The following is a 27,556-nucleotide window of genomic DNA, read 5'->3' on the forward strand; positions in this document are numbered from 1 at the left end:
ACAGAACATGGGGGTGTTTTGTAGCGCGCCCGCCATGTTCTGTCTCCAGTGCCGCCGCTCATTAGTGCAGCGCTGGCCGCATTGCATCATCCTGACCCCGCGAACTTAACATGACTCAGGAGCGGGGCTGTGGCTGAATTACACAGCCGCAGCCGCGCTCCCATACATTCATGTGTCACTATACTGAGCTGTGCGGCTGCAACGTGCATCCCTAATGTAGACAATATCCGGCATATAAGACGACCCCACACTTTTGACATTTTTTTAAGGGTGTAAAAAGTCGTCTTGTACGCCGATATATACGGTAGATATATTCCTGTGTACTATCAGTATATAGATATATGCCTGTGTACTATCAGTGTATAGATATATGCCTGTGTACTATCAGTATATAGATATATGGCTGTGTACTATCAGTATATAGATATATGCCTGTGTACTATCAGTGTATAGATATATGCCTGTGTACTATCAGTATATAGATATATGCCTGTGTACTATCAGTATATAGATATATGGCTGTGTACTATCAGTGTATAGATATATGCCTGTGTGCTATCAGTATATAGATATATGCCTGTGTACTATCAGTGTATAGATATATGCCTGTGTACTATCAGTATATAGATATGTGCCTGTGTACTATCAGTATATAGATATGTGCCTGTGTACTATCAGTATATAGATATATGCCTGTGTACTATCAGTATATAGATATATGCCTGTGTGCTATCAGTATATAGATATATGCCTGTGTACTATCAGTATATAGATATATGCCTGTGTACTATCAGTATATAGATATATGCCTGTGTGATATCAGTATATAGATATATGCCTGTGTACTATCAGTATATAGATATGTGCCTGTGTACTATCAGTATATAGATATATGCCTGTGTGCTATCAGTATATAGATATATGCCTGTGTGCTATCAGTATATAGATATATGCCTGTGTACTATCAGTGTATAGCTGTATGCCTGTGTACTATCAGTGTATAGATATATGCCTGTGTACTATCAGTGTATAGATATATGCCTGTGTACTATCAGTATATAGATATATGCCTGTGTACTATCAGTATATAGATATATGCCTGTGTACTATCAGTATATAGATATATGCCAGTGTACTATCAGTATATAGATATATGCCTGTGTGCTATCAGTATATAGATATATGCCTGTGTACTATCAGTATATAGATATATGCCTGTGTACTATCAGTATATAGATATATGCCTGTGTACTATCAGTATATAGATATATGCCTGTGTACTATCAGTATATAGATATATGCCTGTGTACTATCAGTATATAGATATCTGCCTGTGTACTATCAGTATATAGATATATGCCTGTGTGCTATCAGTATATAGATATATGCCTGTGTACTATCAGTATATAGATATATAGATATATGATGGACATGTGTCTTTTTTCAACCGTACAAACTATGTACTATCAGTATATAGATATATGCCTGTGTACTATCAGTATATAGATATATGCCTGTGTACTATCAGTATATAGATATATGCCCGTGTGCTATCAGTATAGATATATGCCCGTGTGCTATCAGTATATAGATATATGCCTGTGTGCTATCAGTATATAGATATATGCCTGTGTACTATCAGTATATAGATATATGCCTGTGTACTATCAGTATATAGATATATGCCTGTGTGCTATCAGTATATAGATATATGCCTGTGTACTATCAGTATATAGATATATGCCTGTGTACTATCAGTATATAGATATATGCCTGTGTACTATCAGTGTATAGATATATGCCTGTGTACTATCAGTATATAGATATATGGCTGTGTACTATCAGTATATAGATATATGCCTGTGTGCTATCAGTATATAGATATATGCCTGTGTACTATCAGTATATGGATATATGCCTGTGTGCTATCAGTATATAGATATATGCCTGTGTACTATCAGTGTATAGATATATGCCTGTGTACTATCAGTATATAGATATATGCCTCTGTACTATCAGTATATAGATATATGCCTGTGTACTTTCAGTATATAGATATATGCCTGTGTACTTTCAGTATATAGATATATGCCTGTGTGCTATCAGTGTATAGATATATGCCTGTGTACTATCAGTATATATATATATATATATATGCCTGTGTACTATCAGTATATAGATATATGCCTGTGTACTATCAGTATATAGATATATGCCTGTGTACTATCAGTGTATAGATATATGCCTGTGTACTATCAGTATATATATATATGCCTGTGTACTATCAGTATATAGATATATGCCTGTGTACTATCAGTATATAGATATATGCCTGTGTACTATCAGTGTATAGATATATGCCTGTGTACTATCAGTATATAGATATATGCCTGTGTACTTTCAGTATATAGATATATGCCTGTGTACTATCAGTATATGGATATATGCCTGTGTGCTATCAGTATATAGATATATGCCTGTGTACTATCAGTGTATAGATATATGCCTGTGTACTATCAGTATATAGATATATGCCTCTGTACTATCAGTATATAGATATATGCCTGTGTACTTTCAGTATATAGATATATGCCTGTGTACTTTCAGTATATAGATATATGCCTGTGTGCTATCAGTGTATAGATATATGCCTGTGTACTATCAGTATATATATATATATATATGCCTGTGTACTATCAGTATATAGATATATGCCTGTGTACTATCAGTATATAGATATATGCCTGTGTACTATCAGTGTATAGATATATGCCTGTGTACTATCAGTATATATATATATGCCTGTGTACTATCAGTATATAGATATATGCCTGTGTGCTATCAGTATATAGATATATGCCTGTGTACTATCAGTGTATAGATATATGCCTGTGTGCTATCAGTATATAGATATATGCCTGTGTACTATCAGTATATAGATATATGCCTGTGTACTATCAGTGTATAGATATATGCCTGTGTACTATCAGTATATAGATATATGCCTGTGTACTATCAGTATATAGATATAGGCCTGTGTACTATCAGTATATAGATATATGCCTGTGTGCTATCAGTATATAGATATATGCCTGTGTACTATCAGTGTATAGATATATGCCTGTGTACTATCAGTGTATAGATATATGCCTGTGTACTATCAGTGTATAGATATATGCCTGTGTACTATCAGTATATAGATATATGCCTGTGTACTATCAGTGTATAGATATATGCCTGTGTACTATCAGTGTATAGATATATGCCTGTGTACTATCAGTGTATAGATATATGCCTGTGTACTATCAGTATATAGATATATGCCTGTGTGCTATCAGTATATAGATATATGCCTGTGTGCTATCAGTATATAGATATATGCCTCTGTGCTATCAGTGTATAGATATATGCCTGTGTACTATCAGTGTATAGATATATGCCTGTGTACTATCAGTATATAGATATATGCCTGTGTGCTATCAGTATATAGATATATGCCTGTGTACTATCAGTATATAGATATATGCCTGTGTACTATCAGTATATAGATATATGCCTGTGTACTATCAGTATATAGATATATGCCTGTGTACTATCAGTATATAGATATATTGCTGTGTACTATCAGTATATAGATATATGCCTGTGTACTATCAGTATATAGATATATTGCTGTGTACTATCAGTATATAGATATATGCCTGTGTGCGATCAGTATATAGATGTATGCCTGTGTACTATCAGTGTATAGATATATGCCTGTGTACTATCAGTATATAGATATATGCCTGTGTACTATCAGTATATAGATGTATGCCTGTGTACTATCAGTGTATAGATATATGCCTGTGTACTATCAGTATATAGATATATGCCTGTGTACTATCAGTGTATAGATATATGCCTGTGTACTATCAGTATATAGATATATGCCTGTGTACTATCAGTATATAGATATATGCCTGTGTGCTATCAGTGTATAGATATATTGCTGTGTACTATCAGTATATAGATATATGCCTGTGTGCGATCAGTATATAGATGTATGCCTGTGTACTATCAGTATATAGATATATGCCTGTGTGCTATCAGTATATAGATATATGCCTGTGTACTATCAGTATATAGATATATGCCTGTGTACTATCAGTGTATAGATATATGCCTGTGTACTATCAGTATATAGATATATGCCTGTGTACTATCAGTATATAGATATATGCCTGTGTGTTATCAGTATATAGATATATGCCTGTGTACTATCAGTATATAGATATATGCCTGTGTACTATCAGTATATATTTCTATCACTTATTGTGAGACGCGAGGCGCGATGATGAATTTAACCTCCATGTACCTCAGTAATAGTAATTAACCCCATCATGTACCTCACACATTAACCCATTATGACTGAGAAACATGATGGGGTTAATTACTATTAATGAGGTACATGGAGGTTACATTCATCATCGCACCTCGCGCCTCACATCAGAAAACAGAAGAACTTTTTTTATTATTTTTTATTACTGTTGGTAAAGTATCGTTTTGGTATCAAAATCGCAATACTACACGAAGTATCGGTATCGGAGTCCAAATTCTGGTATCGTGACATCCCTAATGACTGCAGGACCGAAAAGCTCCGCACCCCCCTATATAGACCTGGTATACGGCTCAGCTTCATCTACCTGATGATTCTCTGGCACATTGGGATTTTCCTCTGGACAGTCCTGGGAATACAGAGGACTGGGACATCTCTCTGGTGGATTTCTCCTACTGGATCCATCTGTAGGAAACACACAGGGACTGAATACATGACTACTGTATATCTGTCTATATATCAGACACTTCTCTCTACACTTCTATGTTTACTGATCAGAGCCGGAATTACAATGTTGAGGTCCTCACTACCGGTGTCGATGTTCCTGCACCTTGTAAGCCGCCGGCCTAAAGGAGACTGTGCCCTACCAGAGCGAACGGCGGGGCGTAACTGGCTCCCTGCTCCACCATAGTATTTACCTGTATCTGCCCTCTGTGGACGCGGATACACATGAAAGTGGCGGGACACAGGACGCCTCTATTTAGTTACCTGCAACCAAAAATGGTCTGGGTGTCACTTGCTTATTAGCCTCTTAAAGGCTGTGTACACCTCTGTAGGCAATATTTTCTATACATATTAATTAACCCCTTCACGACATGGCTATATACTTTCCAACTCCTGATGCCCTGGGCAGGTGTCACATAAATAAATATTGGCAGAATGGAACAGGGTTGTACTTTCCTGTCCGCCGGCTCTCTCCACAAGTGCCGGCACATCTCCCCCTTAGTTTAATCAAACTTATGCCAAACCCCTGCAGATAGCACCTCATCCCCTGTAGATAGCGCCACTGAAGCTCCCTCTAGGAGCGGAATCATTTGCCAGAGCGTTGCCGTCAACTTGGCTGGAAATTGTGCTTCTAGAGGGAGCCCCTGACGTCTCTGTCCATATATGGACAGTGATGTCAGGGACTCCTCTGGGAGTGGAATCCATGGCCTATTTTTGACCTGTTTATAAGAACCATTTCTCAAATCTGACGTGTTACTTTAAGGGTATGTGCACACGGGGCTGATAAGATGCAGATTTTCTGCAAAGTATTTAATTGCGAGAAAATCTGCAGCGTATTACAGTAGTAGCAATGAGGGTGAGATTTTAACAAATCTCATCTACACGTCGCGCCAAAAATGAGTTTTGGACGTTCCGCCGTGTTTACGCCATGTGGAGACGTATCAGAAGTGGGAATAAGATTTTACTTATCCAAGACATTGTGAGATTGTTTTTTCGGAACACGTTGTACTTTATATTAGAGGTAAATTTAGCTCCATACATTCTGTGTTACAGTTACTAAGGATGAAAAAAGACACAAGTCCATCAAGACCAACCTATAATCCGACCGTGTTGATCCAGAGGAAGATAAAACCCCATGAGGTGGATGATAATTGTCTAATTAGGGGAAAACTCCTCCCCGACTCCAAATCTGGAAATCAGAATAAATCCCTGGATCAGCGTCCCATCTCCAGAATCTAGTGCCCATAACGTGTAATATTAAAGAGAACCTCCGATTATACTGACATTATATAGGAAACTATTATACTGCCGGAGTGTGCCGATAATCGTCTTTTTACATGACTTGTATTACCAGGTTTACTTCTGACTACAGCACAGACTGCCCATAGTCCACCCTGCCGGCTGCCCATAACTCTGCATTAGGAGACAGCGCGTCCTGCTCGTCTTCATGGCTCCTGTATCCAGAACGGCCGCCAGCGCTGTACAATGTAATGTGACCTGTAATGCAGAGTTATGAGCAGCCGGCAGCACGAAACACAGGGATCTAATGTGATGTAAAAGGAGCCGAAATTGTGGAGCTCCTACATTACATGTCATTGTACACACGTGTATATGTGCTGCACATGACGGTATTAAGGCCTCAACATGACCGCCAGTCCAGCCTGTGCCCACAGTAATGCCAGTATAGATCTGTCTCTTCTCACCTTGTGATGTGCGCGGCCGGTAGTCCTCCATCATGACCTCCTCGTACCGATCCTTGTGTCCTTCTAGATACTCCCACTCCTCCATGGAGAGATAGACAGTGACATCCTGACACCTTATAGGAACCTGACACACACAATGATACAGTCATTACCCAGACACCTCCAGTGCTGTTACTGGAGAATTTCCCAGCATTCCCAGCAGTGTCACCTCTCCAGTCAGCAGCTCCGTCATCTTGTAGATCAGTTCTAAGATCTTCTTCTCATGTATCCGGGAGTGAGGGGGAGGCTCTGTGATGGGACTACTGCTCCATCCTCCTGACTCATGGATGATGGGAGTCGTACAGTCACCCGATGTCTTCTTCACTATTGTGTACTCCTGTGTATGGAGAGAGACACTTAGAGAACTGAACACAGTATTCCCCCCTCAGTAGAAAGAGGGAGATTGTGACCCCGCTGTATAGACCTCTAGTGACCCCACATGTGTAATACTGGAGACCTCACCTACAAAAAGACATTGAGAAAATAGAACGAGGCCAAAACTAAAAAGGAAATAATATTGGGGGGGTCTAGATGGACCATGTGCTCTCCTCCTGCCGTCATCTTCTATGTTTCTATATAGATGTCATCCTGATCCTCCTGGTTCCTGGTCATTCTCATTGCTCTACAACATTACTATTGCTGCATTGGTGACATGACACATAACTGACCATATTGGTGGCTGACCTGCAGCTTCTTGACGTCACTTGGAAGGTCTGGACGTTGTTATACAGGACACTGGATTATTCCTATTATGTATTGTCCCTTCCCTATGTGTGACTTGTTCTATAATGTAGAAAAGTTTACCTCTCCGCTCAACAGGTAGATGATCTCCAAGGTGAAGTCTAATATTCTTCTGCTCATCTCATTCCTGTCCTTGTCCATCCTTGGTGGGTCATTCAGGAGAAGGAACGTTGTGGAGGAGAAGATGAGAAAACTGGAGGACCTGGAGGATCTAGTACTGCAGACGTCTTTATGAAGAAAGGAGAAGATGGAGATCATACAGGGGACATCATGTGTGACATACAGAACCTCACTTATTCATCATTGAGAGAAACATCTTCTCAGAGCCGTCATCACATGGAATAAAGGGGTATTCCCAGCACGGACATTTCCCCCCGGGATATGCCAGAAATGTCTGATAGATGCGGCTCCACCTCTGGGTGGCCTTGTTAGGCGGTTCCTGTAACTCCTATAGAAGTGAATGGAGAGACGCAATCTGCTCAGGTCCTCCTGCTATATAATCTGCTGCCAACAGATCAGACGGGTGGTCAGTGTGACAGATGCCCTTTATGAATGAATACACCCCTAATATACGTTTTTACAGATATTAGAAGTTACCTCAGAGATCCTGGATCTTCAGAGACATCTAAAATTCTTAATTATTATAGTATTCCCCTTTTCCTTGTAGATTATTTTACCTGATAGTAACTTTATTCACATCTGAAAGACAGATACTAACCATGGTTAATAGAAACCGGCTGTCAAGTGTGCAGGCGCGGAAGGTCCCGCCAGACCAGTGTGCAGGCGCGGAAGGTCCCGCCAGACCAGTGTGCAGGCGCGGAAGGTCCCGCCAGACCAGTGTGCAGGCGCGGAAGGTCCCGCCAGACCAGTGTGCAGGCGCGGAAGGTCCCGCCAGACCAGTGTGCAGGCGCGGAAGGTCCCGCCAGACCAGTGTGCAGGCGCGGAAGGTCCCGCCAGACCAGTGTGCAGGCGCGGAAGGTCTCGCCAGACCAGTGTGCAGGCGCGGAAGGTCCCGCCAAACCAGTGTGCAGGCGCGGAAGGTCCCGCCAAACCAGTGTGCAGGCGCGGAAGGTCCCGCCAGACCAGTGTGCAGGCGCGGAAGGTCCCGCCAGACCAGTGTGCAGGCGCAGAACATCCCACCAATACAGTGTGTATGTCCTGGTAGTTTAGTGTGAGGAAGCAGCATGTATTGTGCGGTGTGTGCAGGATCTCTGCATCATCTTATCACTTAGCAGTCACATCTTACACACAGACTTCTGTAAAGCGTGACCTGTCCTCCATCGTCTACATTACTCGGTGCTTTTCCTTTTAAACCTGTTCCCCCACTTCTTCCTTATTCTGTGCTCCTTCTAGACCTGTCCTCTGCTTCTACATTACTCTGTGCTCCTCCTTCTAGACCGGTCCTCTGCTTCTACATTACTCTGTGCTCCTCCTTCTAGACCTGTCCTCTGCTTCTACATTACTCTGTGCTCCTCCTTCTAGACCTGTCCTCTGCTTCTACATTACTCTGTGCTCCTCTTTCTAGACCTGTCCTCTGCTTCTACATTACTCTGTGCTCCTCCTTCTAGACCTGTCCTCTGCTTCTACATTACTCTGTGCTCCTCCTCCAAGACCTGTCCTGTGCTTCTACATTGCTCTGTGCTCCTCCTTCTAGACCTGTCCTCTGCTTCTACATTACTCTGTGCTCCTCCTTCTTCTAGACCTGTCCTCTGCTTCTACATTACTCTGTGCTCCTCCTTTTAGACCTGTCCTCTGCTTCTACATTACTCTGTGCTCCTCCTTCTAGACCTGTCCACCACCTTCGGCACAGTCGATCACACCCTCCTGATACAAATTCTCTAGTCCCTTGACATCACAGACTTGGCCCTCTCCTGGATCTCCTCATACCTTACCAACTAAAGATTTACTATCGCTCCCTCATGGGTCTCAGTGTTCTGTTTTCAATAGTTTTTTATTAAACAGTTTTTTGTAATATAATAATAACACAGACTCGCAGAGTCTCAACTTTTGCATATCAATAATACAATTAAACAAAGTATTAGACCAACATGGTCTCCAATAAATCTCACATTATATATCATTCATGATGTCAACACTTCTGCCAAATATATAGTATATAAATGCCTTCATTACTAACATAGGTAACCAATCTTGACATCACATTGCTTTATAGAGTACCTTAACATGGCCTCTAAGGAAAAAATATAAGAGAGAAAAACAAAACACACACAATAAACAAAAGAAGGATAAGGAGGGGGGGAAGGAAAGGTGTAGGGTAGAAGGGTCTCCTAGCCATCTCTATGTATTCACGAAAATGTGTGGTTCCTCCATGGGTCCCAAATGGCATCAAATTTGTCTAATGTACCCGCCAGCTGATGTGTTAGGCGGTCATTAACCATTATCCATGAGATCTTAGCGATCAACATATCCATAGACAACGTGGGTGTTCGCCAGGCCCTAGCAATAGTTATTTTAGCTGCCTGAAACACATATCGGAGAAATTTACATGCGGGGGCCCGAACCTCGGGAATAGGACCGCATAGCAGAGCCGTAATCACATCCCTGGGGGGTTTGACTTGGATCACTGTGTTAATAAGCTGGTATACCTGGTTCCAAAATGTGGCAACCACTGGACACTCCCATAGAATATGCATTAGTGTACCCTCCGCACCACATTGTCTAAAGCAGTGCTTATCCACCAATGGGTTAAAGCGAGCTATACGAGTAGGGACCATATACCATCTCATTAATACTTTATAACCCGCTTCCACCAAGGATGTATTGATAGATAGTTTTGAGGTCGTACATGCCATCTCCCGCCACTGCTCCAATTCCACTCCCGTACCTAGATCATGTTCCCATCGTGTCATGTAAGGGAGTTTACCTTCCAGAGTAACCAGATCTGAATATATCGTGGAAATTTTATGTCGTAAGCCAGGAAGCCAACACAGCCGTTCAAAAGTGGTCAATGTGCTGATGTCCCCCCTCCTGGATTTCCAGTTCAACAAGAAGTGGTGTATCTGGATATATCTAAAATGCTCCGATGGGGGCATCGAGTGTGAGTCCTTAAAGTAATCCAGAGTTCTGATGTCCCCCCCTACAAAAAAGTCCTTAATCCTGTAAAACCCCTTATTGAGCCACCACCGGAATTCCATTCTACGCAGACCCGGAGGAAAGGCAGAATTACCCGTGATGGTCATGAGCGGATTATGGAGTGATTTAATATGGAATCTCTTTCTAAGCGAGTCCCACAGCTGTAACATCTGAGAAAGCACAGGGGAGAGAACCGGAGGCCTGTCCGAGGACTCCATCCACAGTAGCGTTTCCAGCGGGAAACTGGTACATGCGGCCGTCTCAATTTGCGTCCACTGGGGACAGTATGGTCTCGCATACATATCTGTAAATTGCGCCAGACGTGCTGCGTGATAGTATTGTTGGATATTGGGAACCCCCAGACCCCCCGCCGTTTTAGGGGTGAATAAAGTTTGTCTCTGTATTCTCGGTCTTTTAGAACCCCAAATAAACCCCATGATGAGCCCTTGGATTTGTCTAAGCGCCTTCTGAGGGACCACAATAGGGAGCGTGCGAAAATAATATAGCAATCTGGGCAATATCGTCATTTTGATGGAGGCAATGCGGCCAAACCATGAAAGATTAAGAGGGGACCATCTAGTGAGATCCGTAGCTATTTGTTGAAAAAGTGGAGGGAAATTGTCCTCGTAAAGGGACTCTATGATAGGTGTCAATTTAATACCCAAATACGTCAATCTACGTGCATCCCAATGAAAATCAAAGTTAATTTTTAGGAGCTTCACTACCCCTATTGGCAATGTAAGATTCATTGCCACCGACTTGGAGTGATTGACCTTAAGCCCAGACAGCTTGCCAAACTGATCAAGAATATGAAAGAGATTCGGCAATGATGTGAGAGGTGTCGATATGAAAAGCAGTATGTCATCCGCAAACAAGGCACATTTGTGTTCTACTCCTCCCACCTTCACCCCCCTAATGTCGGGAGAATCTCGTATGAGGTTGGCCAATGGCTCAATAGCCAGCGCAAACAGGGAAGGCGATAGCGGGCACCCCTGTCGCGTTCCTCTGCATATTGGAAAAGCTCCCGACATAAATCCCCTAGAATTTATTTTTGCTGTAGGAAGACAATATAAGATCTTAAGAATAGACAAAAATCCCGTACCGAAGCCCATTCTCTCAAGGACATAAAACAAATAGTCCCAGGATAGCGAGTCAAAGGCTTTCTGGAGGTCAAGGCTTAATAACATACTTTGACGTCCGGAAGTGCCATCCCACCCCGAACGAACAGCTGAGATAATGTCCACAGCCCGTCTCGTCTGGTCTTCCGCCTGGCGGAGGGGTATAAATCCCGCCTGATCCTTATGTATATATGTGGCTAGGAATGAATTCAATCTAACCGCCAGAATTTTTGTCATAATCTTAAGATCCACATCAAGAAGGGATATCGGGCGATAGTTAGCCTGATCTGTATGATCCTTATGAGGCTTGGGGATAAGATGTATATAGGCTAGATTCGAAAAAGGGGGCAAATTGTTACCCTCCCGATAAGCATTGAACAATTCAACCATGTGCGGGGCCAGGACCTCCCTAAAGTGTTTGTAATAACCTGAGGAAAACCCATCTGGCCCCGGGGCTTTGTGAGCCTTCAGATTTTTAATAACATCCAATACCTCCTCCAATCTAAATTCAGCATCCAGTGTTTCTCTATCCCCTTGGGAAAGTTTAGTAGGGAATGTTTTTTCCAACAAGACCCTAGCCTTATTTTTATCAAACTGAGGTGGAGCTGAGTACAACGCTGAATAAAAATCCTGAAAGGCCTTTACAACTTTTGTGGGATTCTGTGATAAAGATCCATCCGCCAATCGCAGTTTCGGTGGTGTTGAGGTGTTAAATCGGGGCGTGAGGCGTCTAGAGAGTAATGTTCCCGGTTTATCCCCTTGTGTAAAAAACTTATGTTGTGACCAACGCAGACTTTTTTCCGCCCAACTTGTCAGACATAAATTTAATTCTGTTCTAGCTTCTGCTAATTTTGCTTTAATAACTGCTGAGGGGTCTGTTTTAAATTTCTTAGACAGGTCCGCAAACTTCCTCTCCTTTAACGCCAGAACCTCCTTCAACCGTTTCTTATTACGCGAGGCTATCTGGATGAATTTCCCCCTAATCACTGCTTTGTGAGCCGCCCAGTTGGACATAATTGAGGTGTCTGGTGCCTTATTAAGTAGAAAATATGTGTCCAATTCCCTTTGGATTTCTTTAACTATCTCCTGATCCGATAGTAGTGACTCATTCAATCTCCAAGAGGAGATAGGCGGTCTCCCACATAAATCTGACAACCGAACCACAATCGGGTCATGATCAGACCAGGGTGTAGCTAAAATCCTAGCATCCGTGAGGTCTCAGTGTTCTGGATCCCTTACTCTTCTCCATCTAAATCTTTGGTCAAATTTACCTCTGGTCTTGATGTTACCTCCCTGTTATCTAGAGTGTCTAACAGTTATCTCCTCCTTCTCCTCCCACTTCCTTAAGATTAGCATGGAGAAAACGGAATCATCTTTTCCCCATTTCACTCAACCCCCTTACCAGAACTATCAAATCACAGTTAATGGCTCCACACATTTCCCCGTCTCACAGGTCCGCTGCATTGGGATAATCCTTAATTTCAAATAGCACAGCCAAGCGCTTACCACTTCTTGCTGCCTCAACCTCAAAAACTCTCTTGAAGTCAGTCTTTCCTCGAACAGACATAAATGCTAGTATATATGCCCTCATCATCTACTGTCTAGACTACTCCAACATCCTTCTCTGTGGCTTCCCATCTAAGACTATTGCACCTCTTCTACCCATTCTCAACTCAGCTGCAAGGGTAAATCTACCTTGTCCCCTCATTCCACCTCTGCGGTCACTGGCCACCCATTGCCTACTAAATTAAGTTATACATATTAAAAATGACATGCAAGGCTGTCAACAACCCGTCCCCTCCATACATCTCTGCCCTAATCTCCCAATACCTACCCACACCTAATCTCCGGTCCTCACAAGACCTTCTTTGTTCTCATTTTATCTGTTCCTCACATCATCATCTAGATTTCTCCCGTGCTTCCCCCACATTCTGACCTCTTTAGCCCAACTCATCAGATCTCTCCCACTATCCAAACCTTCACTAGTAACCTGAACATCCCCTCCTCAGAAAAGCTTACACCCTAAAATAACCGGCTGCCACTACTCCACCGGATGACCAGCTTCTACCCTCACCTACTGTCTCCTCTTGTAGTGTCTATGCGGGCAGGGTCTCTCCTATTGTAGAGTGCAGTCTATGTGGGCAAGGTCTCTCCTTCTCTTGTAGAATGTAGTTTATGTGGGCAGGGTCTCTCCTTCTCTTGTAGAGTGCAGTCTATGTGGGCAGGGTCTCTCCTTCTCTTGTAGAGTGCAGTCTATGTGGGCAGGATCTCTCCTTCTCTTGTAGAGTGCAGTCTACACGGGCAGGGTCTCTCCTTCTCTTGTAGAGTGCAGTCTACACGGGCAGGGTCTCTCCTCTTGTAGAGTGTAGTCTACACGGGCAGGGTCTCTCCTTCTCTTGTAGAGTGTAGTCTACGAGGGCAGGGTCTCTCCTTCTCTTGTAGAGTGTAGTCTATGTGGGCAGGATCTCTCCTCTTGTAGAGTGCAGTCTACACGGGCAGGATCTCTCCTTCTCTTGTAGAGTGTAGTCTATGTGGGCAGGGTCTCTCCTTCTCTTGTAGAGTGTAGTCTACGCGGGCAGGGTCTCTCCTTCTCTTGTAGAGTGCAGTCTACGCGGGCAGGGTCTCTCCTCTTGTAAAGTGCAGTCTATGTGGGCAGGGTCTCTCCTTCTCTTGTAGAGTGCAGTCTACGCGGGCAAGGTCTCTCTCCTATTGTAGAGTACAGTCTACGCGGGTAGGGTCTCTCCTTCTCTTGTAGAGTGCAGTCTATGTGGGCAGGGTCTCTCCTTCTCTTGTAGAGTGCAGTCTACGCGGGCAGGGTCTCTCCTCTTGTAGAGGGCAGTATATGTGGGCAGGGTCTCTCCTTCTCTTGTAGAGTGCAGGCTACGCGGGCAGGGTCTCTCCTTCTCTTGTAGAGTGCAGTATATGTGGGCAGGGTCTCTCCTTCTCTTGTAGAGTGCAGTCTACGCGGGCAGCGTCTCTCCTTCTCTTGTAGAGTGCAGTCTATGTGGGCAGGGTCTCTCCTTCTCTTGTAGAGTGCAGTCTACACGGGCAGGGTCTCTCCTTCTCTTGTAGAGTGCAGTCTACACGGGCAGGGTCTCTCCTTCTCTTGTAGAGTGCAGTCTACGAGGGCAGGGTCTCTCTCCTTCTGGACCAGTCTGTCATTCATTAATATTTGTCTCTTCTTATGTACTTAACCCCTTGGACACGCAGCCAATTCAAATTTTTCCTCCCTCCTTCCAAAAGCCAGAACTTTTTTGTTTTTCCGTTGACATAGCCGTATGAGAACAGGTCTTGTGCTGGACGTGAAGTAATTTTAAAAGGGGTTTTACACGATCAGACAACGGATGACCTCCACTGGATAGGTCATCAGTATATGATGGTGGGGGTCCGACACCCGGACCCCGAACAGATCAGCTGCTCCGGCTGCCGGATGTTTTGAACGGTATGCAGCAGTTGGAGCCGGAAGCAAATGGCTCCGACCACTGCACAGCGGATGTTCTGCAGAACTAAAGGCTCTGCTCCTATTCACTTTAAGGCCTCATTTACACGAGCGTGTGCATTTTGCGCGCGCAAAAAATGCAGCGTTTTGCGTGCGCAAAAGGTACTTGACAGCTCCGTGTGTCATCCGTGTATGATGCGCGGCTGCGTGATTTTCGCGCAGCCGCCATCATAGAGATGAGGCTAGTCGACATCAGTCACTGTCCATGGTGCTGAAAGAGTTAACTGATCGTCAGTAACTCTTTCAGCACCCTCGACAGTGCATTCCGATCACCATATCGAGTAACCTGTTTAAAAAAAAAAAAAGAGGTTCGTACTTACCGAGAACTTCCCGGCCGTTGCCATGGTGACGCGTCCTTGGTGACGCGCCTCTCTTGACATCTGGCCCCACCTCCCTGGATGACGCGGCAGTCCATGTGACTGCTGCAGCCAGTGCTTGGCTTGTGATTGGCTGCAGCTGTCACTTGGACTGAATTGTCATCCCGGGAGGTCAGACTGGAGGAAGAAGCCGGGAGTTATCGGTAAGTCAGAACTTTTTTTTTTTTTTACACGTTCACGTATATTGGAATCGGAAGTCACTGTCCAGGGTGCTGAACCAGTTTAACTCTTTCAGCACCCTGAACAGTGACTGTCTCCTGCCGGGTTCGGTCAAAACGAGTTCGGCCGAACCCAGTAAAGTTCGGTTCGCTCATGTCTAAGACACTCCGTTCGGATGTTTGTAAACAGAAAAGCACGTGGTGCTTTTCTGTTTACATTCAGTTTGACAGCTCTTGCGCGAATCACGCAGTTCACACGGAAGTGCTTCCGTGCGACCTTCGTGGTTTTCACGCACCCATTGACTTCAATGGGTGCGTGATGCGCGAAAAACGCACAATTATAGAACATGTCGTGAGTTTTACGCAACGCACTCGCGCTGCGCAAAATTCACGCATCGTCTGCACTGCCCCATAGAGTAATATAGGTGCGTACGACACGCGTGAAAAGCACGCGCGTATATTACGCTCGTGTAAATGAGGCCTAACACTGCAGCACGACCGCTCTATTCCGTGACCGGAGCATCTGCTTTCAGCATGGACGTCTGGTGCCCGGAGGCAGCCGGAGGAGTTGAGCGGTGTGGGGTCCGGGTGTCAGACCCCCACAGATCATATAACGATGACCTATCTGGTGGAGGTCATCAGTTGTCCGATCGTGGAAAACCCCTTTATTGTCCCCTATAATGTGCTGGGAAAGAGGAAACAATTGTGGGCTGGAATAGAGGAAAACGCAGTGAATCCTATTGATTTTTAGGTTTAGTTTTTGCGGCGTTCACCATGCGGTGAAAATGACTTGTTACCTTTATTCTCCGGCTCAATACGATTACGACGACACAAAATTTATAGATTTATCTTCGACAAGGAAAGAAAAATTTGTTCAAAAAAGAAAACAGTTTTGCGTCGCCATTTTGTGAGACAGAACGTTTTATATTTCCGGTGATTGCGCGGTGTGAGGGGTTTATATTTCCGGTGATTGCGCGGTGTGAGGGGTTTTATATTTCAGGTGATTGCGCGGTGTGAGGGGTTTTATATTTCCGGTGATTGCGCGGTGTGAGGGGTTTATATTTCCGGTGATTGCGCGGTGTGAGGGGGTTTATATTTCCGGTGATTGCGCGGTGTGAGGGGTTTTATATTTCCGGTGATTGCGCGGTGTGAGAGGTTTTATATTTCCGGTGATTGCGCGGTGTGAGAGGTTTTATATTTCCGTTGACTGCGCTGTGTGAGGGGTTTTATATTTCTGGTGATTGCGCGGTGTGAGGGGTTTATATTTCCGGTGATTGCGCGGTGTGAGGGGGTTTATATTTCCGGTGATTACGCGGTGTGGGGGGTTTTATATTTCCGGTGATTGCGCGGTGTGAGGGGTTTTATATTTCCGGTGATTGCGCGGTATCAGGGGTTTATATTTCCGGTGATTGCGCGGTGTGAGGGGTTTTATATTTCCGGTGATTGCGCGGTGTGAGGGGGGTTTATATTTCCGGTGATTGCGCGGTGTGAGGGGGTTTATATTTCCGGTGATTGCGCGGTGTGAGGGGTTTTATATTTCCGGTGATTGCACGGTGTGAGGGGTTTTATATTTCCGTTGATTGCGCGGTGTGAGGGGTTTTATATTTCCGCTGATTAAGCGGTGTGAGGGGTTTTATATTTCCGGTGATTGCACGGTGTGAGGGGTTTTATATTTCCGGTGATTGCGCGGTGTGCGGGGTTTATATTTCCGGTGATTGCTCGGTGTGAGGAGTTTTATATTTCTGGTGATTGCGCGGTGTGAGGGGTTTTATATTTCCGGTGATTGCGCGGTGTGAGGGGTTTTATATTTCTGGTGTGAGGGGGTTTATATTTCCGGTGATTGCGCGGTGTGAGGGGTTTATATTTCCGGTGATTGCGCGGTGTGGGGGGTTAATTACATAGTTACATAGTTAGTACGGCTGAAAAAAGACACATGTCCATCAAGTTCAACCAAGGGAAGGGAAAAGGGAAGGAAAAATTTCTACACATAGGAGCTAATATTTTTTTGTTCTAGGAAATTATCTAACCCTTTTTTAAAGCCATCTACTGTCCCTGCTGTGACCAGCTCCTGCGGTAGGCTATTCCATAGATTCACAGTTCTCACTGTAAAGAAGCCTTGTCGCCTCTGCAGCTTGAACCTTTTTTTCTCCAGACGGAGGGAGTGCCCCCTTGTTTTTTGAGGGGGTTTTACAAGGAACAGGATTTCACCATATTTTTTGTATGTGCCATTAATATATTTATATAAGTTAATCATGTCCCCCCTTAGTCTTCTTTTTTCAAGGCTAAATAGGTTTAATTCTTTCAATCTTTCCTCATAACTTAAATTCTCCATGCCCCTTATTAGCTTCGTTGCTCTTCTTTGTATTTTTTCCAACTCCAGGGCATCCTTTCTATGAACTGGAGCCCAGAACTGAACTGCATATTCTAGATGAGGCCTCACTAATGCTTTGTAAAGTGGCATTATTACATCCCTGTCCCGCGAGTCCATGCCTCTTTTAATACACGACAATATCCTGCTGGCCTTTGAAGCAGCTGATTGACACTGCATGCTGTTAATGAGTTTATGATTTACAAGTACACCCAGATCCTTCTCAACAAGTGAATCCGCCAGCGTAGCTCCCCCTAGGACATATGATGCATGCAGGTTGTTGGTACCAAGATGCATAACTTTACATTTATCTACATTAAACTTCATTTGCCAAGTGGACGCCCAAACACTTAGTTTGTTTAAATCTGCCTGTAATTCATGAACATCTTCCATAGTCTGAACATTATTACATAGCTTGGTGTCATCTGCAAAAATAGAAACAGTGCTATTAATCCCATCCTCTATATCATTAATAAATAAGTTGAATAATAGTGGTCCCAGCACTGAACCCTGGGGTACACCACTTATTACCGGGGACCATTCAGAGAAGGAATCATTGACCACAACCCTCTGGATACGGTCCTTGAGCCAATTCTCAATCCAATTACAAACTATATTTTCTAAACCTATAGTCCTTAATTTACCCATTAGGCGTCTATGGGGGACAGTGTCAAATGCCTTTGCAAAGTCCAAAAACACTAAATCCACAGCGGCCCCTCTGTCTAGACTTCTGCTCACCTCTTCATAAAAACAGATTAGGTTAGTTTGACAACTTCTGTCCTTAGTAAAACCGTGCTGGCTGTCACTTATAATGCTATTTATTGTCACATAATCCTGTATATAGTCCCTCAATAGCCCCTCAAACATTTTCCCCACGATGGATGTTAAGCTTACTGGTCTATAATTACCCGGGGAAGACCTAGAGCCCTTTTTGAAAATAGGCACCACATTTGCCCTGCGCCAGTCCCTTGGCACTATACCTGTCACTAGAGATTCTCTGAATATTATGAAAAGGGGGACAGAAATAACTGAACTAAGCTCTTTAAGAATTCTAGGGTGTAACCCATCTGGTCCCGGAGCCTTGTGCACATTTATTTTATTTAATTTAGCTTGGACCATCTCTACATTCATCCAATTCAGTATATCAACTGATATATTAACAGCACTGGCACCGGCTACATCAGCTGCTCCTTCTTCTGTTGTATATACAGAGCTAAAGAACCCATTTAGTAACTGTGCCTTCTCTTGATCCCCTGTGATCAACTCCCCATTACCATTATCTAGGGGTCCTACATGTTCACACCTTGGCTTTTTTGCATTTATATGCTTGAAGAATTTTTTAGGATTTGTTTTACTATCCTTGGCCACCTGCCTTTCATTTTGTATTTTTGCTAATTTTATTACATTTTTACAGATTTTATTAAGCTCTTTATATTTTACAAAGGCTACAGCTGTACCCTCAGATTTGTATTTTTTAAATGCCCTTTTTTTGTCATGTATTGCCCCTTTCACAGAAGGTGTAAGCCATGTGGGGTTTAATTTGAGTCGTTTATACTTATTACCTGTAGGAATAAATTTTGCACTATAATAACTCAAAGTAGATTTGAAAATCTCCCATTTATCATTTGTTCCATTATTTGACATTAGTTCTTCCCAGTCTATATCCTGAATTGCAGCCCTCATCCTGGGGAAATTGGCTTTCTTAAAATTAAATGTTTTTGCCCTCCCAGCCTGCGTTTGTTTTTTACAGTATAGGTAAAATGTAACTATATTATGATCACTGTTACCGAGGTTTTCACGAACATTGACATTCCCAACAAGATCTGCATTATTAGAAATGACCAGATCCAACAGAGCTTCACCTCTAGTCGGGTCTTCCACAAACTGGCCCATAAAATTTTCCTGCAACAGGTTGAGGAAATGTCTCCCCTTTGCAGTTGAAGCCGAACCATGACACCAATTAATATCCCGGAAATTAAAATCTCCCATTATCACTACTAATATTTCGGGTGATTGCGCGGTGTGAGGGGTTTTAGATTTCCGGTGATTGCGCGGTGTGAGGGGTTTATATTTCCGGTGATTGCGCGGTGTGAGGGGGTTTATATTTCCGGTGATTGCGCGGTGTGAGGGGGTTTATATTTCCGGTGATTGCGCGGTGTGAGGGGTTTTAGATTTCCGGTGATTGCGCGGTGTGAGGGGTTTTATATTTCCGGTGTGAGGGGGTTTATATTTCCGGTGATTGCGCGGTGTGAGGGGTTTATATTTCCGGTGATTGCGCGGTGTGGGGGGGGAGTTATATTTCCGGTGATTGCGCGGTGTGGGGGGTTATATTTCCGGTGATTGCGCGGTGTGAGGGTTTTATATTTCCCGTGATTGCGCGGTGTGGGGGGTTTTATATTTCCGGTGATTGTGCGGTGTGAGGGGTTTTATATTTCCGGTGATTGCGCGGTGTGTGGGGTTTTATATTTCCGGTGATTGCGCGGTGAGAGAGGTTTTATATTTCCGGTGATTGCGCGGTGTGAGGGGTTTATATTTCCAGTGATTGCGCGGTGTGAGGGGTTTATATTTCCGGTGATTGTGCGGTGTGAGGGGTTTATATTTCCGGTGATTGCGCGGTGTGGGGTGGTTATATTTCCGGTGATTGCGCGGTGTGAGGGGTTTTATATTTCCGGTGATTGCGCGGTGTGAGGGGTTTTATATTTCCGGTGATTGCGCGGTGAGAGGGGTTTTATATTTCCGGTGATTGCGCGGTATGAGGGAATTATATTTCCGGTGATTGCACGGTGTGAGGGGTTTATATTTCCGGTGATTGCGCGGTGTGAGGGGTTTTATATTTCCGGTGATTGCGCGGTGTGAGGGGTTTTATATTTCCGGTGATTGCGCGGTGTGAGGGGTTTTATATTTCCGGTGATTGCGCGGTGTGAGGGGTTTATATTTCCGGTGATTGCGCGGTGTGGGGGGGTTTTATATTTCCGGTGATTGCGCGGTGTGAGGGGTTTATATTTCCGGTGATTGCGCGGTGTGAGGGGTTATATTTCCGGTGATTGCGCGGTGTGAGGGGTTTTATATTTCCGGTGATTGCGCGGTGTGAGGTGTTTATATTTCCAGTGATTGCGCGGTGTGAGGGGTTTTATATTTCCGGTGATTGCGCGGTGTGGGGGGTTGTATATTTCCGGTGATTGCGCGGTGTGAGGCGTTTTATATTTCCGGTGATTGCGCGGTGTGAGGGGTTTTATATTTCCGGTGATTGCGCGGTGTGAGGGGTTTTATATTTCCGGTGATTGCGCGGTGTGGGGGGTTTTATATTTCCGGTGATTGCGCGGTGTGAGGGGTTTATATTTCCGGTGATTGCGCGGTGTGTAATGTTTTATATTTCCGGTGATTGTGCGGTGTGGGGGGCTTATATTTCCGGTAATTGCGAGGTGTGAGGGGTTTATATTTCCTGTGATTGCGCGGTGTGAGGGGTTTTATATTTCCGGTGATTGCGCGGTGTGAGGTGTTTTTTATTTCCGGTGATTGCGCGGTGTGAGGGGTTTTATATTTCCGGTGATTGCACGGTGTGAGGGGTTTTATATTTCCGTTGATTGGGCGGTGTGAGGGGTTTTATATTTCCGCTGATTAAGCGGTGTTAGGGGTTTTATATTTCTGGTGTGAGGGGGTTTATATTTCCGGTGATTGCGCGGTGTGAGGGGTTTATATTTCCGGTGATTGCGCGGTGTGAGGGGTTTTATATTTCCGGTGATTGCGCAGTGTGAGGGGGTTTATATTTCGGGTGATTGCGCGGTGTGAGGGGTTTTAGATTTCCGGTGATTGCGCGGTGTGAGGGGTTTATATTTCCGGTGATTGCGCGGTGTGAGGGGGTTTATATTTTTGGTGATTGCGCGGTGTGAGGGGTTTTATAATTCCGGTGATTGCGCGGTGTGAGGGGTTTTATATTTCCGGTGATTGCGCGGTGTCAGGGGTTTTATATTTCCGGTGATTGCGCGGTGTGAGGGGTTTTATATTTCCGGTGTGAGGGGGTTTATATTTCCGGTGATTGCGCGGTGTGAGGGGTTTATATTCCCGGTGATTGCGCGGTGTGAGGGGTTTTATATTTCCGGTGATTGCGCAGTGTGAGGGGTTTTATATTTCCGGTGATTGCGCGGTGTGAGGGGTTTTATATTTCCGGTGTGAGGGGGTTCATATTTCCGGTGATTGCGCGGTGTGAGGGGTTTATATTTCCGGTGATTGCGCGGTGTGGGTTATATTTCCGGTGATTGCGCGGTGTGTGGAGGGTTATATTTCCGAAGATTGCGCTGTGTGAGGGGTTTATATTTCCCGTGATTGCGCATTGTGAGAGGTTTTATATTTCCGGTGATTGCGCGGTGTGGGGGGTTTTATATTTCCGGTGATTGCGTGGTGTGAGAGGTTTTATATTTCCGGTGATTGCGCGGTGTGAGGGGTATTATATTTCCGGTGATTGCGCGGTATGAGAGGTTTATATTTCCGGTGATTGTGCGGTGTGAGGGCTTTATATTTCCGGTGATTGCGCGGTGTGAGGGGTTTTATATTTCCGGTGATTGCGCGGTGTGGTGGGGTTTTATATTTCCGGTGATTGCGCGGTGTGAGGGGTTTTATATTTCCGGTGATTGCGCGGTGTGAGGGGTTTATATTTCCGGTGATTGCGTGGTGTGAGGGGTTTATATTTCCGGTGATTGCGCGGTGTGAGGGGGTTTATATTTCCGGTGATTGCGCGGTGTGAGGGGTTTTATATTTCCGGTGATTGCGCGGTGTGAGGGGTTTATATTTCCGGTGATTGCGCAGTGTGGGGGGGTTTTATATTTCCGGTAATTGCGCGGTGTGAGGGGTTTATATTTCCGGTGATTGCGCGGTGTGAGGGTTTTATATTTCCGGTGATTGCGCGGTGTGAGGGGTTTATATTTCCGGTGATTGCGCGGTGTGGGGGATTATATTTCCGGTGATTGCGTGGTGTGAGGGGTTTATATTTCCGGTGATTGCGCGGTGTGTGGGGTTTTATATTTCCGGTGATTGCGCGGTGTGAGGGTTTTATATTTCCGGTGATTGCGCGGTGTAAGGGGTTTATATTTACGGTGTGAGGGGGTTTATATTTCCGGTGATTGCGCGGTGTGAGGGGTTTGTATTTCCGGTGATTGCGCGGTGTGAGGGGTTTTATATTTCCGGTGATTGCGCGGTGTGAGGGGTTTATATTTCCGGTGATTGCGCGGTGTGAGGGGGTTTATATTTTTGGTGATTGCGCGGTGTGAGGGGTTTTATATTTCCGGTGATTGCGCGGTGTCAGGGGTTTTATATTTCCGGTGATTGCGCGGTGTGAGGGGTTTTATATTTCCGGTGTGAGGGGGTTTATATTTCCGGTGATTGCGCGGTGTGAGGGGTTTATATTCCCGGTGATTGCGCGGTGTGAGGGGTTTTATATTTCCGGTGATTGCGCGGTGTGAGGGGTTTTATATTTCCGGTGATTGCGCGGTGTGAGGGGTTTTATATTTCCGGTGTGAGGGGGTTCATATTTCCGGTGATTGCGCGGTGTGAGGGGTTTATATTTCCGGTGATTGCGCGGTGTGTGGAGGGTTATATTTCCGAAGATTGCGCGGTGTGAGGGGTTTATATTTCCCGTGATTGCGCGGTGGGAGAGGTTTTATATTTCCCGTGATTGCGCGGTGTGAGGGGTTTTATATTTCCGGTCATTGCGCGGTGTGGGGGGTTTTATATTTCCGGTGATTGCGTGGTGTGAGAGGTTTTATATTTCCGGTGATTGCGCGGTGTGAGGGGTTTTATATTTCCGGTGATTGTGCGGTGTGAGGGGTTTATATTTCCGGTGATTGCGCGGTGTGAGGGGTTTTATATTTCCGGTGATTGCGCGGTGTGGGGGGGTTTTATATTTCCGGTGATTGCGCGGTGTGAGGGATTTTATATTTCCGGTGATTGCGCGGTGTGAGGGGTTTTATATTTCCGGTGATTGCGCGGTGTGGGGGGTTTATATTTCCGGTGATTGCGCGGTGTGAGGGGTTTATATTTCCGGTGATTGCGCGGTGTGGGGGATTATATTTCCGGTGATTGCGTGGTGTGAGGGGGTTTATATTTCCGGTGATTGCGCGGTGTGTGGGGTTTTATATTTCCGGTGATTGCGCGGTGTGAGGGTTTTATATTTCCGGTGATTGCGCGGTGTGAGGGGCTTATATTTCCGGTGTGAGGGGGTTTATATTTCCGGTGATTGCGTGGTGTGAGGGGTTTATATTTCCGGTGATTGCGCGGTGTGAGGGGGTTTATATTTCCGGTGATTGCGCGGTGTGAGGGGGTTTATATTTCCGGTGATTGCGCGGTGTGAGGGGTTTATATTTCCGGTGATTGCGCGGTGTGGGGGGGTTTTATATTTCCGGTGATTGCGCGGTGTGAGGGGTTTTATATTTCCGGTGATTGCGCGGTGTGGGGGGTTTATATTTCCGGTGATTGCGCGGTGTGAGGGGTTTATATTTCCGGTGATTGCGCGGTGTGGGGGATTATATTTCCGGTGATTGCGTGGTGTGAGGGGGTTTATATTTCCGGTGATTGCGCGGTGTGTGGGGTTTTATATTTCCGGTGATTGCGCGGTGTGAGGGGCTTATATTTCCGGTGTGAGGGGGTTTATATTTCCGGTGATTGCGCGGTGTGAGGGGTTTATATTTCCGGTGATTGCGCGGTGTGAGGGTTTTATATTTCCGGTGATTGCGCGGTGTGAGGGGTTTATATTTCCGGTGATTGCGCGGTGTGGGGGATTATATTTCCGGTGATTGCGTGGTGTGAGGGGTTTATATTTCCGGTGATTGCGCGGTGTGTGGGGTTTTATATTTCCGGTGATTGCGCGGTGTGAGGGTTTTATATTTGCGGTGATTGCGCGGTGTAAGGGGTTTATATTTACGGTGTGAGGGGGTTTATATTTCCGGTGATTGCGCGGTGTGAGGGGTTTGTATTTCCGGTGATTGCGCGGTGTGAGGGGTTTTATATTTCCGGTGATTGCGCGGTGTGAGGGGTTTATATTTCCGGTGATTGCGCGGTGTGAGGGGGTTTATATTTTTGGTGATTGCGCGGTGTGAGGGGTTTTATATTTCCGGTGATTGCGCGGTGTCAGGGGTTTTATATTTCCGGTGATTGCGCGGTGTGAGGGGTTTTATATTTCCGGTGTGAGGGGGTTTATATTTCCGGTGATTGCGCGGTGTGAGGGGTTTATATTCCCGGTGATTGCGCGGTGTGAGGGGTTTTATATTTCCGGTGATTGCGCGGTGTGAGGGGTTTTATATTTCCGGTGATTGCGCGGTGTGAGGGGTTTTATATTTCCGGTGTGAGGGGGTTCATATTTCCGGTGATTGCGCGGTGTGAGGGGTTTATATTTCCGGTGATTGCGCGGTGTGTGGAGGGTTATATTTCCGAAGATTGCGCGGTGTGAGGGGTTTATATTTCCCGTGATTGCGCGGTGGGAGAGGTTTTATATTTCCCGTGATTGCACGGTGTGAGGGGTTTTATATTTCCGGTGATTGCGTGGTGTGAGAGGTTTTATATTTCCGGTGATTGCGCGGTGTGAGGGGTTTTATATTTCCGGTGATTGTGCGGTGTGAGGGGTTTATATTTCCGGTGATTGCGCGGTGTGAGGGGTTTTATATTTCCGGTGATTGCGCGGTGTGGGGGGGTTTTATATTTCCGGTGATTGCGCGGTGTGAGGGATTTTATATTTCCGGTGATTGCGCGGTGTGAGGGGTTTTATATTTCCGGTGATTGCGCGGTGTGGGGGGTTTATATTTCCGGTGATTGCGCGGTGTGAGGGGTTTATATTTCCGGTGATTGCGCGGTGTGGGGGATTATATTTCCGGTGATTGCGTGGTGTGAGGGGGTTTATATTTCCGGTGATTGCGCGGTGTGTGGGGTTTTATATTTCCGGTGATTGCGCGGTGTGAGGGTTTTATATTTCCGGTGATTGCGCGGTGTGAGGGGCTTATATTTCCGGTGTGAGGGGGTTTATATTTCCGGTGATTGCGTGGTGTGAGGGGTTTATATTTCCGGTGATTGCGCGGTGTGAGGGGGTTTATATTTCCGGTGATTGCGCGGTGTGAGGGGGTTTATATTTCCGGTGATTGCGCGGTGTGAGGGGTTTATATTTCCGGTGATTGCGCGGTGTGGGGGGGTTTTATATTTCCGGTGATTGCGCGGTGTGAGGGGTTTTATATTTCCGGTGATTGCGCGGTGTGGGGGGTTTATATTTCCGGTGATTGCGCGGTGTGAGGGGTTTATATTTCCGGTGATTGCGCGGTGTGGGGGATTATATTTCCGGTGATTGCGTGGTGTGAGGGGGTTTATATTTCCGGTGATTGCGCGGTGTGTGGGGTTTTATATTTCCGGTGATTGCGCGGTGTGAGGGTTTTATATTTCCGGTGATTGCGCGGTGTGAGGGGCTTATATTTCCGGTGTGAGGGGGTTTATATTTCCGGTGATTGCGCGGTGTGAGGGGTTTGTATTTCCGGCGATTGCGCGGTGTGAGGGGTTTTATATTTCCGGTGATTGCGCGGTGTGGGGGGTTCATATTTCCGGTGATGGTGTGGGGTGGGGGGTTTATATTTCCGCTGATTTCGCGGTGTGAGGGGTTTTATATTTCCGGTGATTGCGCGGTGTGGGGGGTTTTATATTTCCGGTGATTGTGCGGTGTGGGGGGGTTTATATTTCCGGTGATTGCGCGGTGTGAGGTGTTTTATATTTCCGGTGATTGCGCGGTGTGAGGGGTTTTATATTTCCGGTGATTGCACGGTGTGAGGGGGTTTATATTTTTGGTGATTGCGCGGTGTCAGGGGTTTTATATTTCCGGTGATTGCGCGGTGTGAGGGGTTTTATATTTCCGGTGTGAGGGGGTTTATATTTCCGGTGATTGCGCGGTGTGAGGGGTTTATATTCCCGGTGATTGCGCGGTGTGAGGGGTTTTATATTTCCGGTGATTGCGCGGTGTGAGGGGTTTTATATTTCCGGTGATTGCGCGGTGTGAGGGGTTTTATATTTCCGGTGTGAGGGGGTTCATATCTCCGGTGATTGCGCGGTGTGAGGGGTTTATATTTCCGGTGATTGCGCGGTGTGGGGGGGGGGTTATATTTCCGGTGATTGCGCGGTGTGAGGGGGGGTTATATTTCCGAAGATTGCGCGGTGTGAGGGGTTTATATTTCCCGTGATTGCGCGGTGTGAGAGGTTTTATATTTCCCGTGATTGCGCGGTGTGAGGGGTTTTATATTTCCGGTGATTGCGCGGTGTGAGGGGTTTATATTTCCGGTGATTGCGCGGTGTGGGGGGTTTTATATTACCGGTGATTGCGCGGTGTGAGAGGTTTTATATTTCCGGTGATTGCGCGGTGTGAGGGGTTTATATTTCCGGTGATTGCGCGGTGTGAGGGGTTTATATTTCCGGTGATTGCGCGGTGTGAGGGGTTTATATTTCCGGTGATTGCGCGGTGTGGGGGGGTTATATTTCCGGTGATTGCGCGGTGTGAGGGGTTTTATATTTCCGGTGATTGCGCGGTGTGAGGGGTTTTATATTTCCGGTGATTGCGCGGTATGAGGGGATTATATTTCCGGTGATTGCGCGGTGTGAGAGGTTTATATTTCCGGTGATTG

At 45.3% G+C, this 27,556-nt stretch overlaps 1 protein-coding gene across 4 annotated transcripts in view; it reads right to left on the reverse strand.

The window, feature by feature from the left end:
* Nucleotides 1-27,556, reverse strand: part of LOC142731587 (uncharacterized) — a 60,889-nt gene that overhangs the window by 14,104 nt on the left and 19,229 nt on the right. For all 4 annotated transcript variants that reach the window (XM_075849444.1, XM_075849443.1, XM_075849442.1 and 1 more), the window contains 4 exons: nt 7,369-7,532; nt 6,734-6,901; nt 6,526-6,649; nt 4,686-4,783 (listed from right to left, as the gene is read on the reverse strand). In XM_075849444.1, coding sequence (XP_075705559.1) covers nt 4,686-4,783; nt 6,526-6,649; nt 6,734-6,901; nt 7,369-7,446 — 468 coding nt within the window. In that variant the 5' untranslated portion in view covers nt 7,447-7,532. The remainder of the gene's footprint in view (nt 1-4,685; nt 4,784-6,525; nt 6,650-6,733; nt 6,902-7,368; nt 7,533-27,556) is intronic.

This window comes from Rhinoderma darwinii, unplaced genomic scaffold (genome assembly GCF_050947455.1).
Source record: "Rhinoderma darwinii isolate aRhiDar2 unplaced genomic scaffold, aRhiDar2.hap1 Scaffold_828, whole genome shotgun sequence".
Taxonomy (NCBI): domain Eukaryota; kingdom Metazoa; phylum Chordata; class Amphibia; order Anura; family Rhinodermatidae; genus Rhinoderma; species Rhinoderma darwinii.